The 13,901-nt window shown below is 34.6% G+C and overlaps 1 protein-coding gene across 3 annotated transcripts in view; it reads left to right on the forward strand.

Annotated features, from left to right (window-relative positions):
* Window positions 1-13,901, forward strand: part of PRPF39 (pre-mRNA processing factor 39) — a 37,354-nt gene that overhangs the window by 12,014 nt on the left and 11,439 nt on the right. Inside the window, exons 2-7 of one of the 3 annotated variants that reach the window (XM_024743430.1) lie at window positions 3,995-4,341; window positions 5,252-5,377; window positions 5,560-5,628; window positions 5,732-5,894; window positions 6,023-6,141; window positions 10,932-11,099. In XM_024743430.1, coding sequence (XP_024599198.1) covers window positions 5,808-5,894; window positions 6,023-6,141; window positions 10,932-11,099 — 374 coding nt within the window. In that variant the 5' untranslated portion in view covers window positions 3,995-4,341; window positions 5,252-5,377; window positions 5,560-5,628; window positions 5,732-5,807. Of the gene's footprint in view, window positions 1-3,994; window positions 4,342-5,251; window positions 5,895-6,022; window positions 6,142-10,931; window positions 11,100-13,901 lie in introns of those variants that run through there. The other 2 variants (XM_024743429.1, XM_024743431.1) reach the window with 2 other exon arrangements.

The following is a 13,901-nucleotide window of genomic DNA, read 5'->3' on the forward strand; positions in this document are numbered from 1 at the left end:
TCCTAATTTCCATCTTCTTGTCTACTGTTAATAAGAAGGGTTGTTCTGTCAAGTCAAGTGGGCTATTCGCTATTTTGGAATAATTTATCATTATTTCTCTATTGTTCCAAAATCTGTAGTTTTTCAAAGTGAAGACCAAATTCTATATTTCATGAAGGTTTGCTAGATGCCTATAGTTCAATTGAGTTTTCTAAACTTTGACTTTGTTTCATTTGAAATTTTGTCTCTCTAATTGTTTTGCATGTTTTTTTAATCGCTCTCCAGCTACTAATAGTTAATAAGCCTTAGAGTGAGGACCTTACCTTATACCTATGTATTCTCTATAAGGAATGTAGTATAGTGCTGGATATGCATCAAGTATTGAAAACTTTTTTTGTTCCCACCTGACCTTCCCCCACTTTCCTTCTTCTCCTTTCCCTCTTCTTCTCCTTTTTAAAAAATATTCCTTAGATTTTTACCTGGTTATAACTAATTCTTCCAGTGGCATTCAGCCTCAAAGTTCACTTGATTTAACATTTTAAATTTATCCTTTCTTGGGAAAAAATTTGCTTCATACTGCATTTTGAAATAGTGGACATATTTTAAAATCTGGATATCAAATCTACATGACAATTTAAAAGATGCCTTCCATACACACAGAAAAAACCTAAAACTAGTAAGAAGACTAACTCAAAAATGTTTTACAATGTGTGTCATTTTCTAGTTTACAGAGAGCTTTTGCAAACCATTCATAAAAAATGCAGTAGAAAATATAGACAGGGCTTCCCTGGTGGCACAGTGGTTAAGAATCGCCTGCCAAGGCAGGGGACACGGGTTCAAGCCCACGTCCAGGAAGCTCCCACATGCCACGGAGCAACTAAGCCCATGCGCCACAACTACTGAGCCTGCACGCCTAGAGCCCGTGATCCACCACAAGAGAAGCCCGCGCACCACAACGAAGAGTAGCCCCCACTCGCCGCAACTAGAGAAAGCCCACGTGCAGCAACAAAGACCCAACTCATCCAAAAATAGATAAATAAATAAACAAGTAAATAAATTAAAAAAAAGAAAATATAGACAAAGGATGTGAAATAGTATTTAAGGGGAAAAAGGAAATAGAAATTCAACATCCTTGTAGTTAAAGAAATGCAAATCAAAATGAGGTACTACTCTCTTTTTTCCTTTTTTTAATCAGATGAGCAAAAATTGTTTCATGATACCTAGTGCTGACAAGAGGAGATGGAAAAATGGACATTCTCATGTCCATGTCTCATTAGTGGGTTAGTTAGGAATGCATTTTTCTGCAAGTAATAGAAAAACTCATCTATTGATACTAGTTTAAGCAAATAGGGACTTATTTTCTTACACAGCTGGCATTGTGTTATTAGCAGCTTGATGTCAGGGCTGGCATTTCTTAATTTTCTTGGCCAGTTCTTTTGACTGCTTTGTGAATACAAGTTGTTTCAGATATGTTCACATTCAAAGTAAGAAGAAAGTGGTAGAGCCTACACTATTTGTTGACTGTCCCTTTTATCAGAAAAGCAAAATTGTTCCCAGAGCTCTGCAGCAGATGTGCTTTTCAGACTCATAATCCTTACATGGGGTTAGGTATATTGCTGCTCTGAACCAAAACAATGTTTTATTAGGAAGATGGTGAGAGGGAATGTTGGATAGTCAGCTAAAATTGTCTTGTCACACAGCTGGTACAACTTTTTTAAAGATAAGTTGTCAGCGTATTCCCAAATTTAATATACACAGATCTTTGATGCAACAGTTCCATTGTTCAGAGTTTACCCATGAATAAGTTTCTGTTCCTCTGAATCATTCAGAGAACATGGTAGAAGTACAACTTTCTGGGCCTGAGCCTAGAACTCAGAATCATTGGCGTTGGCGCCAATGAATATGTATTTTAAAAAAATAGCTTACTAGGTGACTATTATGTGGAGCTAGGTTGTGTAGACTATAGAGAAACCCAGATTTTTAAAGTAGGCATAAAATTGCAAAAAAAAAAAAAATTTGTATCCAGCCAACCACTGGCATGTCATATCTGGAGCTCGTTTTTCTTAAAAACAAAACAAATGAAACAAAATACCTCTTTTTTTTTTTTTTTTTTTTAACTTTCAGTTAAATAATTGCAGATAAGCCAAAAGAAGAAAGCGTCAGCCCAGTTATATGGGGAGAACAGCCATTAACACCAACTAATATTGTTAGTGTATTTTATTTGATATAAATCCTTACAGATCTGTGTGTAGCATGCATATAATATATATGTAGTGGTTATCTTTCTATATCAAGACAGGTGCACATATTTCCTTTTAAATTATTATTCCATTGTACAAATATGCCACCTACTAAAGCAGTGTTCTTAATACTACCCTCTTTTTTCGCTATAATAGTGTTCTAGTGAATGCTTTTAAACTAATAAATGTTTTTTATCTGATTATTTACATAACATAAAATATGCACAATTGCCATTTGGTATATTTTGTGTGACTGTCCTCCAGAAATATCTTTTTACTTGTTGCCAATTTGATAATCTCATTGTTTTAATTTACATCTTTATTAATAAAGATTCAGTCCTTTCATATGTTTATTGGCCACTTGCACTTCTTTCTTTGAATTCCTTTAGTCTTAATCCTTTTTTACATTATATTATGCAATATTAACTAATTATGTATTCTGAGTATATTTTAGGAGTAAATCAGTTTTATGGTCTGTTTAGTTTTGAGAATAATCCCTAATTTAAAAAGAAGACATGCTCTATAATTTAATGATTCAGTTTCCATTTAAACTGTTAGTGGAAGAGATGAAGTGAATTGTGAAAATATATTGTAGTATTACCTTACAGGATAAAAGAATAATTCCTTATTATTTTATGGCCTTAACCATAAGATGACTTAATTTAAAAGATTTTATGAAGTAACTATCCAGATGGTAAAACTTTCATAAATATTTTTTTTATGATTTTTAAAAAATATTTATTTATTTTTGGCTGTGTTGGGTCTTCTTTTCTGTACGTGGGCTTTCTCTAGTTGCGGTGAGCGGGGGCCACTCTTCATTGCGGTGCGCGGGCCTCTCACTGTCGCGGCCTCTCTTGTTGCGGAGCACAAGCTCCAGATGCGCAGGCTCAGTAGTTGTGGCACACAGGCCTAGTTGCTCCGTGGCATGTGGGATCTTCCCAGACCAGGGCTCGAACCCGTGTCCCCTGCATTGGCAGGCAGATTCTCAACCACTGCGCCACCAGGGAAGCCCTACGATTTTTAATTTTTTGGCTGCGTGGCTTGTGGGACCTAAGTTCTCTGACCAGCGATCGAACCCGGGACCCCAGCAATGAGAGCACAGAGTCCTAATCACTGGACTGCCAGGGAATTCCCTTATAACTATGTTTTTATTTTTTTATTATTTCTTTTATAACTATGTTTTTAATAACACTTACTTTAAAAATCACTCTTTAATTTTAAAACCTTAATGTGTATCTTCTATAATAAAATCAAACCTAGCTGCTAGGATTTAAATTTTATAGATATATTTCAACAGTATAACCTTCTTAAAAATCTATCCTGAGCTAAGTTATGAATTTCCCTCTGAAACATTTATATCCATGGCCAGAATTTGTTTTGTTAGCTAAAGCCTCCAGAGCAGATATTAAAGATATTGCTGTTTTTCAGGATTGGTAGCAAGATAGCATTCAGATATTAAAATTTAGATTCTTAGCTAGCTAAGGAGCACTGAATTCTAGATATGATTGCTTCTTTAGGGAGCAGGCTCAATACTCACTGTTTTATAGATGAAGGAGCTAGTTTTTACTCAGTCAACAATAAACTGGCAGAAGTTTGGAAAATTTGTTATAGAATTTAATTTGTAATATAAAAACTAATAAACCTGATTATGACTTACAGGAGAGCTCAAGAATCAAATTAATATATTCCTTTAATAGCTAACTTGGGCTTTTAAAAGGTGGTTTTGATGATGCCAAATAAACATTTGGAAGATGTTTCTCTTTATGTTTCCACAGATCATTAACTGAAGAAAAAATAAACAGCCATGCAGAATTCTCACATGGATGAGTACAGAAATTCCAATAATGGCAGCACAGGCAACAGTTCAGAGGTAGTGGTAGATCAGTCTACTGATTTCAGTACTGAGATTATGAATGTTACAGAAATGGAACAGTCACCTGATGGATCTCCTAATGTGAACACAACTACGGAAGAAAATGAAATAGCAAATACTGTGGACCTTCCAGTGACAGAAACAGAAGCAAATTTCCCTCCAGAATATGAAAAGTTTTGGAAAACTGTAGAAAGTAATCCTCAGGATTTTACAGGCTGGGTATATTTGCTTCAGTATGTAGAACAGGAGGTTAGTAACTATTTAAATGGGATTAGAGGGGACAGAAAAATCAAGTAATATCAGACTAGGCCTTATTGTTTTGTAATTAAAGTTGCCTCTTTTATAATTTTCAGATTAAGTTGAAGAACATTTTAGATAATATTTTTTTAGCTTCAAAAATAACTTTCATAGCATTTGTACATTATGGAAAGTATTAGAATCAAAGTCTAATATTTGTAATAATTGGTGTGTGTATGTATGTGTGTATAAAATTGCTGAAATAAAAAAATTACTTTGCTGTTTGACAGAATTAGTTCCTTCTGTTTCAAAGGATAAGATTGCATTTAGGTAAAAGGGCTGCTGTGTGTGTGGTTTTTAAGCCTGTCGTTTATTTTGAGATAATAACAGGCATACCTCGTCTTATTGCGCTTCACTTTATTGAGCTGCACAGATACTGCGTTTTTTACAAATTGAAGGTTTGTGGCAATCCTGCGTCGAGCAAGTCTGTTGATGCCATTTTTCCAACAATATTTGCTCATTTCCTGTCTCTCACATTTTTGGTATTTCTTGCAGTATTTCAAACTTTTTCATTATTATGTTATGGTCATCTGTGATCAGTGGTATTTGATGTTACTATTGTAATTATTTTGGCATTTTTTAGCAATAAAGTATTTTTAAATTAAGGTATGTACATTGTTCTTTTAGACATAATGCTATTGCACACTTAATAGACTACAGTATAGTGTAAACAGAATTTTTGTGTGCACTTGGAAACCAGAAAATTTGTGTGACCTGCTTTATTGCGATAATACGCTTTATTACAGTGGTCTGGAACTTAACCCGCAATATCTCTGAGGTATGCCTGTACATTTGAAAGGAATAATAGTTTTTGTGACAAAAATTTCCAAGATGTTTAAACACCTTGTTTTATTTTCATCAGAATCACTTGATGGCTGCCAGGAAAGCGTTTGACAAATTTTTCATACACTATCCGTATTGCTATGGTTATTGGAAAAAGTATGCAGACCTCGAAAAGCGGCATGACAACATTAAACAATCAGATGAGGTGCGTACATTACTGAATAAAGTTATCTCCATTAGGTACTGTAAGCCAAATAATAACAAAACAGAGACTTTTTTTGGCTGGCAGTACCTACGATTTATGGTCAAACAATTTTATAGGGTATTTTATTTGCATTTGTCACTCTTGTGGCATTTGTAGCTAATATTTTCTCTCTTTGTTGGCAGGTGCGTTAAACCTCTACAGTTTGTCAAGCTTTGCAGTGCAAGCCTCTGTATTACACTGCAGCTTAACAAGTAGGGCAGGGCTTTTCTCTCACTTACATTTATTTCTCATTTTCCAAACAATATAGTTGGTTTGCTAGTCACATTTGCTACGTCTTATTGCATTTTTGGTCAGACGCTGTCATTGATGCTCTAATGGGTCTGTGCCCTATGGTCTGTAACCCAAAGCCTGCCCACACAACCCGGTCAGAATGCAGGGACTGCTGCGCTTTGAAGATCAAGACTCTGCACGTGGGGATCAGAACATTGCCATGTTCTATCCAACCTCCACCCAAATGGTAATGGTAGATTATTTAAACAAAATTCCAGTAATTAGTATTTCTAAGGTTCACCGGATAACACAGTGTTGCCTCTCTGTTAAGAAATAATTAAATATTTGAAGTACAGTTTGTTGTTTTCTTCTTAGGTGTATCGCCGGGGGCTTCAGGCAATACCTCTTAGTGTTGACCTTTGGATACATTATATAAACTTCTTAAAAGAAACATTGGACCCTGGTGATCCTGAGACAAACAGTACAATAAGAGGGTATGTGAAACACTGATACTTAAATGTATTTAAAGATATAAATAAGTCAAGTATTCTGATATTGATAATAGAACTACTCAAGAATGCTGAACTAAAAGTTTAACTTTCTTTTTCACTATTAAAAAAAATGATATACATAGTAAACTTATGCATGATTATTAAAAAATGTACATAATAAAGTCCTCCACCATTCCACACCCCCTTTTCTTATGTCCCCAGTCCCTCTCCTCTTACGGTTAATTACTTGGGGTGTGTTCTTTTAGATACACATAGATGTACATATATGTGTGTATACGTATTGCACATATTTTTGTTTGATTTCTTAAAAAAATTAACAGAATGTTTTAGAAATTCTCCCTACCATTTTTTTAACCATTGCAAGAGTGTTTTATAGTATCAAGGTAGTATATTTTATTTGACCAAATTCTTATTTATAGGAAATCATTAGTGCTTCAGTGAACATCTGTTTACAAGTCAATGTTTATGTAGAACACTCTAGAAATGTAACTTCTGTCAAAGGGAATCGCAGCTGTGTTTTGTCATATGTTCTTTTAAAAGTGGTAGCAATTTTAAACTCCCACAGTGTATGAGGGTAGTCATTTTCCCATAGTCATGCCATGTTTTTTTCTTTAACCTCCAGTAGTATTTCATTATCTTAGTTCACATATCTGTAGGTTGGTCATCCTGGTTTACCGTCTTTTCAAATGCTGTCTATATAAGGCATTTTTACATTGCTTGTTCATGACATTTGCTCATTTTACTTTGGATAGTCTTTGTTACTGATTATAGGAATTTAAAATGTGTTTTTGGTTTTTATTTTCATCAATTTATTGATATGTACATGTAATTTAAAAAGTTAATGTTAAACTGCTTGTAACAAAAAGTGATTCCCTCCACCTCTCTTTAAATATTTTAGCCGTTTCTTCTGATATTTTCAACATGTTTAAAACAGTAGCACTCTACTGCTTTCTGCTTCTCTCTCACTACCTATAGACATTATCATTCTGTTATGGTAGATGAGAATTTTTAGTTCACTTATACCCTGTCTTCCCATTCCTCATCTTTCCAGTATGGATAGGTTTCATAGCTTTTTGTTTTTCCTGTAATTACCCCTTTCCTTCCCTCCCCCCTTTTTCCCATTTGCCTGGCTTTCTTTAAACATTTAAAATTTTCTACCCCCTCCAACAGCTACTTTCAGTAGTCAGTACTAATACTGACTTTCCACAATGTACAAATGCTATATGTTATTTTTTGAAACTAAAAGATATATGTATCTAGTGTTATTCTACTTAATCTGAAGATTACAAAAAAAGAATTATGTTCTGAGAAATGTAAATTCCATTTTTTTTCCCTCTTCTTGGAGATAGCTCTCCTGGAACCTCCTCTTCTGTAATCTGGACTGGTTGCTGTATTCTGATCCTGTTGTACAGCGGTTTTTGGATTTCCTCATTATCATGGTTCTAGGAGATGTCTTTACCTTTTTCCTGGGTATCAAGCTCTATTTATTAGAGCTTGTTAGATCCTACTCTTTCTTGGTTCATGCCTGCCTTTTAGAGGAGTACATCCCATAACTTCCTGTTAAAGGATGCTTGGAATAAAAAAATTTTTTTTGAATCTTTATGTCTGAAACAATTGATGGTCCAGTGGCATGTAGAATTTTGAGGTGAAAGTAATTTTTCCTTAGGGCTTTGAAGGCATTTCTCCATCTCTCTTCCGGTGTTGCTTTTGAGAAGTATTAATACCATTCTTTTGAATTCTCTTTATGTGACTTGTTTTTCTTCATGGAAGCTTTTAAAATGTTCTCTTTATCTTTGTTATAACTGCAGTTGTAATGCTTTGGTGTGGACTTTCTTTTTCTAGTTAATTGTGCTTAGTGGGCCTTTTCAATCTGGGAGGCTTTAAAGCACATCTTTCTAGTCTTAGAAATGTTATTATTGTGTACATTCTTATTTCGATAATTTCTTTCTCTTGGTTTTCTCTGTTGTTTTCAATAGTTGGATATTGGACCTTCTGTTTTAATCATTTAATTTTCTTACCTTTTTCCTTTTTCTCAATCTCCTAGGATTTGTTTGACTTTTTGAGGTATTTCCTTGAACCTTGTATTGGATTTTTAATAGCTGCCATAAGATTTTTAGTATTTAAGAATCTTTCCTCTTCTTTGAATGTTCCTTTCCTTATAGCCTCCTATTCTTGTTATATGGCTGCATATCTTTCTATTTTAATATCCAAATTTTTTACTTTTAAAAATATTTATTATTATTTTAAATAATTATTTTATTTTGGTTGTGTCAGGTCTTAGTTGTGGCATGCGAACTCTTAGCTGTGGCATGCGTGTGGGATCTAGTTCCTGGACCAGGGATCGAGCCCGGGCCCCTTGTGTGGGAGCGTGGAGTCTTAACCACTGCACCACCAAGGAAGTCCTATTTATTTATTTATTTATTTAATTTTATTTATGGCTGTGTCTGGTCTTAGTTCTGGCACGCGGGGTCTTCATTGAGGCTTGTGGAATCTTCTGTTGCGGCACGCGGGCTCTTTGTTGTGGTGCACAGCCTTCTCTCTAGTTGTGGAGCTCAGGCTCCAGGGCGCATGAGCTCTGTAGTTGTGGCACGTGGGCTCCAGAGTGCATGGGCTCTGTAGTTTGAGGCACATGGACTCTCTTGTTGAGGTGCTGGCTTAGTATCCCCGAGGCATGTGGGATCTTAGTTCCCTGACCTGGGATTGAACCCGCGTCCCCTGCTTTGGAAGGTGGATTCTTTACCACTGGACCACCAGAGAAGTCCCTGGCTGCATATCTTTTTAACATTTCTTTGAGGGTATTAAGGATAGTTGAAATTTTTCTCTGCCCTCAGCGCTGTTTTCTCTTTTTTGTTTGTTTGCTTGTTTTCATTTCTGATATGTTTGATCTCTGGATTTCTGCTCATGTTAAAGATTCAATACTAATAAACCGAATGGAAGTTCTGTACTACATTGTTAGCTGGAATAAAGGGCTTCACAGTGCATGATCAGGTGGCTACTCAGGTTTTTGTTGGGGGACTCCCAGTGTTGGAATCTTTATATCTTATTCCTATACCAAGCAGTTTCTTCGTTGAAGGATCATCTGATCTGCCTGGGGAGCATATACCTAGCTTCTGAAATCCCATAGCTGAGCAGGAAAGTGGGTTCAAGGCCTCTTACCATTCATTAAGCAAACCTTCGTCTAAACATTTTGTTCATTACCTGTCATCCTTCCTCTTCCAGCTACTTCCAGTTTTCTTAGTGTCTGATGCGTTAATTTCCTGAATCACTTTGGGATTCTGCAGAGGAATAACATGTATTTTAACTCTCTTGAAAATCTCAAACAAACATACACGTGTGTGCACGTACCACACACGCGCACGCGCGCGCATGTTCTCTCAATCCCTTATGTGTATTAAACATATTTCCCCCGGTTTTGGCACATCTTCGTTTAGGGTATCTTTATCATATAGAGGTTTTTGTTTTTGTTTTTTTCTTACTGTGGTTCAATTTGTAATCTTTTATTGGTTTCTGAGTTTTGTGCCTATCTTGCCAAGAATACATAAATCTTGAATTTTTTTCTAATTCTTTTTATAGGCTTTTTTTTATAGTTCACTTATCTGACATTTAGCTTGTGTCTTTTGTGAAACAGATTAACCTTATTTGCGTCTTTTGCAAGTCAGAGATTAACCTTTTATTTTTTCCATTTGGAATAGTCCATCTTTTCTGCAATGATTTATTTTTTATTTTTTAAATTAAAAAAAAATTTGTGTGCATTGATTTAAAATACTTTGTCATATACTAAATTTTCACATATATATAGATCTATTTTGTTTTCTTGGGAACTGTTAATCCATTTTTCCGATACCAGGCCAGTGCCATACTTTTAATTTTTGTAGCTTTCTAGTTTCTTTTGATACCTTTCAGGAAAATGCCTGCTGCTTTATACTTCTACAAAAATGTTTTGCATCTTTGTATGCTAGATGAATGTTAGAATTTTTTTCCTCTTCCATCCAAAATTTCTTAGAGCTTTGATTGGCATTCAGTTAAAGTTGTAGATTAATTTAGGTAGTGTAGTTTATACTGTTAAAAATCCCTCTTGATTCTAATATTTATTTTGAAAACGTACCTAAAATTTTATCCCATTTGGGATATCAAATCCAGTGATTAAAATTGCTTACAGAAATCTCTTCAAATGAGCTAAGTATTTTAAAATAAATGATTTTGTAGTAAAGTGTAACTGTGGAATTTTAGAATTAGGAGAGAATTTTGAGAGTTTTAGAATATATGTATATTTCTCATTACCTGACAAGGCAGCTGGACCCCTTGTTGGAGAGTTGTTTTGCCAGAAAATTACTTCTTAAAGGGAGATAAATTTTGTCTGTCTTTTGTCCTAAAGGAATCTATTCAACAGACATTTCAAGTTTAACGAATATTTTAGTGTCTACTGTGTTACTCTTATATGTTTGCTGTGTAATTTGCATTGCAAATTTATATCATATAAAACAATATACAGTTACATAAAATTACATTTACCTATTCCCTTTACGTTTTCCCTTTTTTTTAAGCAACTGTCATACACTTTTCTACTATTCCTTCTTCCTTTTAATCTCTACTTGTATAAAGTTGAATATAATTTTGAATTTAGCATTATCTTCTAAAATTTAGAAATATTTTATTAGTTTCAGGAGTATGACAATGATTTGATATTTGTATATATTGCAAAGTGTAGAAATAATATTTTTAAAGTGATTTTATCTTGGAAAGATAACTTAAGAGGTAATTTAATTTTTCAGAACTTTTGAGCATGCTGTTCTAGCTGCAGGAACAGATTTCCGATCTGACAGACTCTGGGAAATGTATATAAACTGGGAAAATGAACAGGGAAACCTGAGAGAAGTTACAGCTATATACGATCGTATTCTGGGTATTCCAACACAGCTGTACAGTCATCATTTTCAGAGGTGAGTGGAAAAATCAGGTTGTTAACATTTTTGTGTGATTACTCAGGTAATTAATTTCCAATAATGAGGATACTTATTCTCTTGAAATGTAAGATTCTGTTAGACGCAAACAGGAATAAATTTTATTGCTCGATAATCGCAAGTTATATACAGTTTTAGATTTTGACATTTTCAGTATAGCTTATAAAATGTTTAGGAACTTTACTGGTTTTAGACAGAAGGTTCTTTTTATCTGTTTTATAGGTGAGGAAACGATAGGAATCCTGTCTTTTGTCTAAGATATTTCAGAGTAGTGAAGGAATGAGAGAAAAGAATCTAAGTTTAATTATTCTTCATGGTTAACACAGTACATGGCACATAATAGATGCTTATTTAAAACATAATGATTTACTAAAGGTCCATTCTTGTGATTCACGTAACATCTTATATCCAAAAGAGCAAAGAATGTATTTTATGTAGTAAGTCCTGTTTATATTCAAACAATCAAAAATAATTTCAGTTTAATTTTCTACTATGATAATCTGTTATGACTGGTATCATTTCATTTTAATGAGTGCTGTTAAAACAACTAGTTCTGTGTACTGTGATTTCCATGTTTCTGATGTATTCAAAGTATCCCATTAATAAGGCTCCCACTAATATGGACTTAGTCTTTCTGAACAAGAAAGTTATGAGGACTGTGTTGATAAATGTTTGCTATAACTGCCATATTTCTGTCATAATTTTTATAACTAGTATTGTGGTAGAGCCTGTAAACTTTAGGTAGTTATTAAGTAAGTGATTTTCTAAATTTTTCTTTACTAACAAATTAGAAAACTTTATGAAACGTTTGTACAGAACTGTGGATCAATTTGCTAAGCTATGTAGACCCAGGTTAGAAACAGAAAGCATGTGGACCTGAATATACCATCTCTGTTTTTCATGAGATAGAGGAGGTGGGCAGGTTTCTAGGGTATAATGACCTAGGGAAACACTTGCTGAAAGAGATTATTAACACAAGGGTTGGCATGTGGAGACACTTGGTGAATATTTGTTGACTGAATTTAAAAAGTTAAAATATTTTTAATGTTTTTTTAAAAGCCTTTAAAAAAGATTTAAAAAGTTTTCTGGGACAAAGCGGGTTCCTTTCATAAACCAGTTCTTCTAGGGTCTAAAGTATAGGTAAAATATATGATTATAATTTTATTGTTGGTAAGAAAAAATATGACTAGGAAACAGTTATACAGACAGTATTCTGAGTGCCTTATAACTCATTTAATCGTCACAATTAACCAGGTATAGGTATAGGTACTATTATTTATCTATATTTTATGGAAGTAGAGGCAAAGAAAGATTAAAGTATTTGCAAAAGGTCACAGAATTAGTAAGTGGTTGGAAGCTGATTGGAACCTAGACAGTGTGGCCCCAAAGTTCTTGGTGTAGTTTTTTTTTTTTTAATATTTCACTGGGCTTTGAAAAATGCATGTATGAGTATAATAGAGATTAGTGGATTGCATTACACATACTGCTTTTTCTTTTCTTTTTTTTTTTTTTTGCGGTACGCGGGCCTCTCACTGCTGTGGCCTCTCCTGTTGCGGAGCACAGGCTCTGGACGCGCAGTCTCAGCGGCCACGGCTCACTGGCCCAGCCGCTCCGCGGCATGTGGGATCTTCCCGGACCGGGGCACGAACCTGCGTCCCCTGCATTGGCAGGTGGACTCTCAACCACTGCGCCACCAGGGAAGCCTCACGCATACTGCTTTTTAATCTACTCTTTTTCACTTAATGTAATGAGACACACTTTCCTTATGAGTATAGCAAACTCAGAAGTAGTGTTGGTATAAGTAAATCTTAGAGTTTATATAAGTAAACTAATTCACATGACTAATTGCTTTGAGAACTGCTGAAATGTTTTCTTTTGCCAAATATACTTCTCCTATTTAAAGTCAGTTATTTAGTGCTTGCCATGTACCAGATGATATGCATTTAAGTTGTAGGAATAAAGGCCCAAAGAAGATATGTATGCATTGACTTGGCCCTCAAGTTGCTCAAAAGTGTAGAAGAGGAAACATGTGCTAAAGGAGCTAAGTGCTGTATTAGAAATATTTCTGTTGTGTAGGCTTGTATATTGGATATACACTGAACATTATCTCTAAGAATATATCTAATTTAAAATCCTCCTTAGCATGAGTACTTTTGTGATATGATCTAATTCCTCAGGCCCAGTCCCTGGTAGTTCTTAAACTCTAGACGTAACCTGAGTACTGATAATTTCCCAAAGGGCAGTGATGTTTTATGCTTTTTATGACTGTAATACCTTTTCCACTTTCCATTTGTCTGGTGAACTCATATTCCTTAAGACCCATACAGCTTAATGTTTTCTCCGTGACACTTTTTCCAGTTCACCTAAATGGAAGTGTCTGTTTTGTCTTTTGTGCCAGCACTCTACCTACATTTATTTCATTTATCTTAGCACTGATAACACTGTTTTGAATTTATGTCTCTTGTATCCTCACATGTCTGTCATTTTCTGAGGATTTTTAATTCTTTTTGGCCTTAATACCTAGGAACAGGTATTTTCCTTTACGGAAAACACCTAACGAACTTTTTGGCCAACCCAGTATTGGGCACTCAGCCATTCTATATTGAAAATATTAGCTTTATAGTAGAAAAAGCTAATGGAATATTACTGTTTAGTATTATGCATATTTTATCACCATATGAAAGAAGTTTATATATATAATGTGGCGATTATTTTATTTATTTTTATTGTATTTTATGGCTGTGTTGGGTCTTTGTTGCTGTGCACGGACTTTCTCTAGTT

The sequence above is a fragment of the Neophocaena asiaeorientalis genome, unplaced genomic scaffold, assembly GCF_003031525.2.
Source record: "Neophocaena asiaeorientalis asiaeorientalis breed wild unplaced genomic scaffold, Neophocaena_asiaeorientalis_V1.1 scaffold107, whole genome shotgun sequence".
Lineage (NCBI taxonomy): Eukaryota > Metazoa > Chordata > Mammalia > Artiodactyla > Phocoenidae > Neophocaena > Neophocaena asiaeorientalis.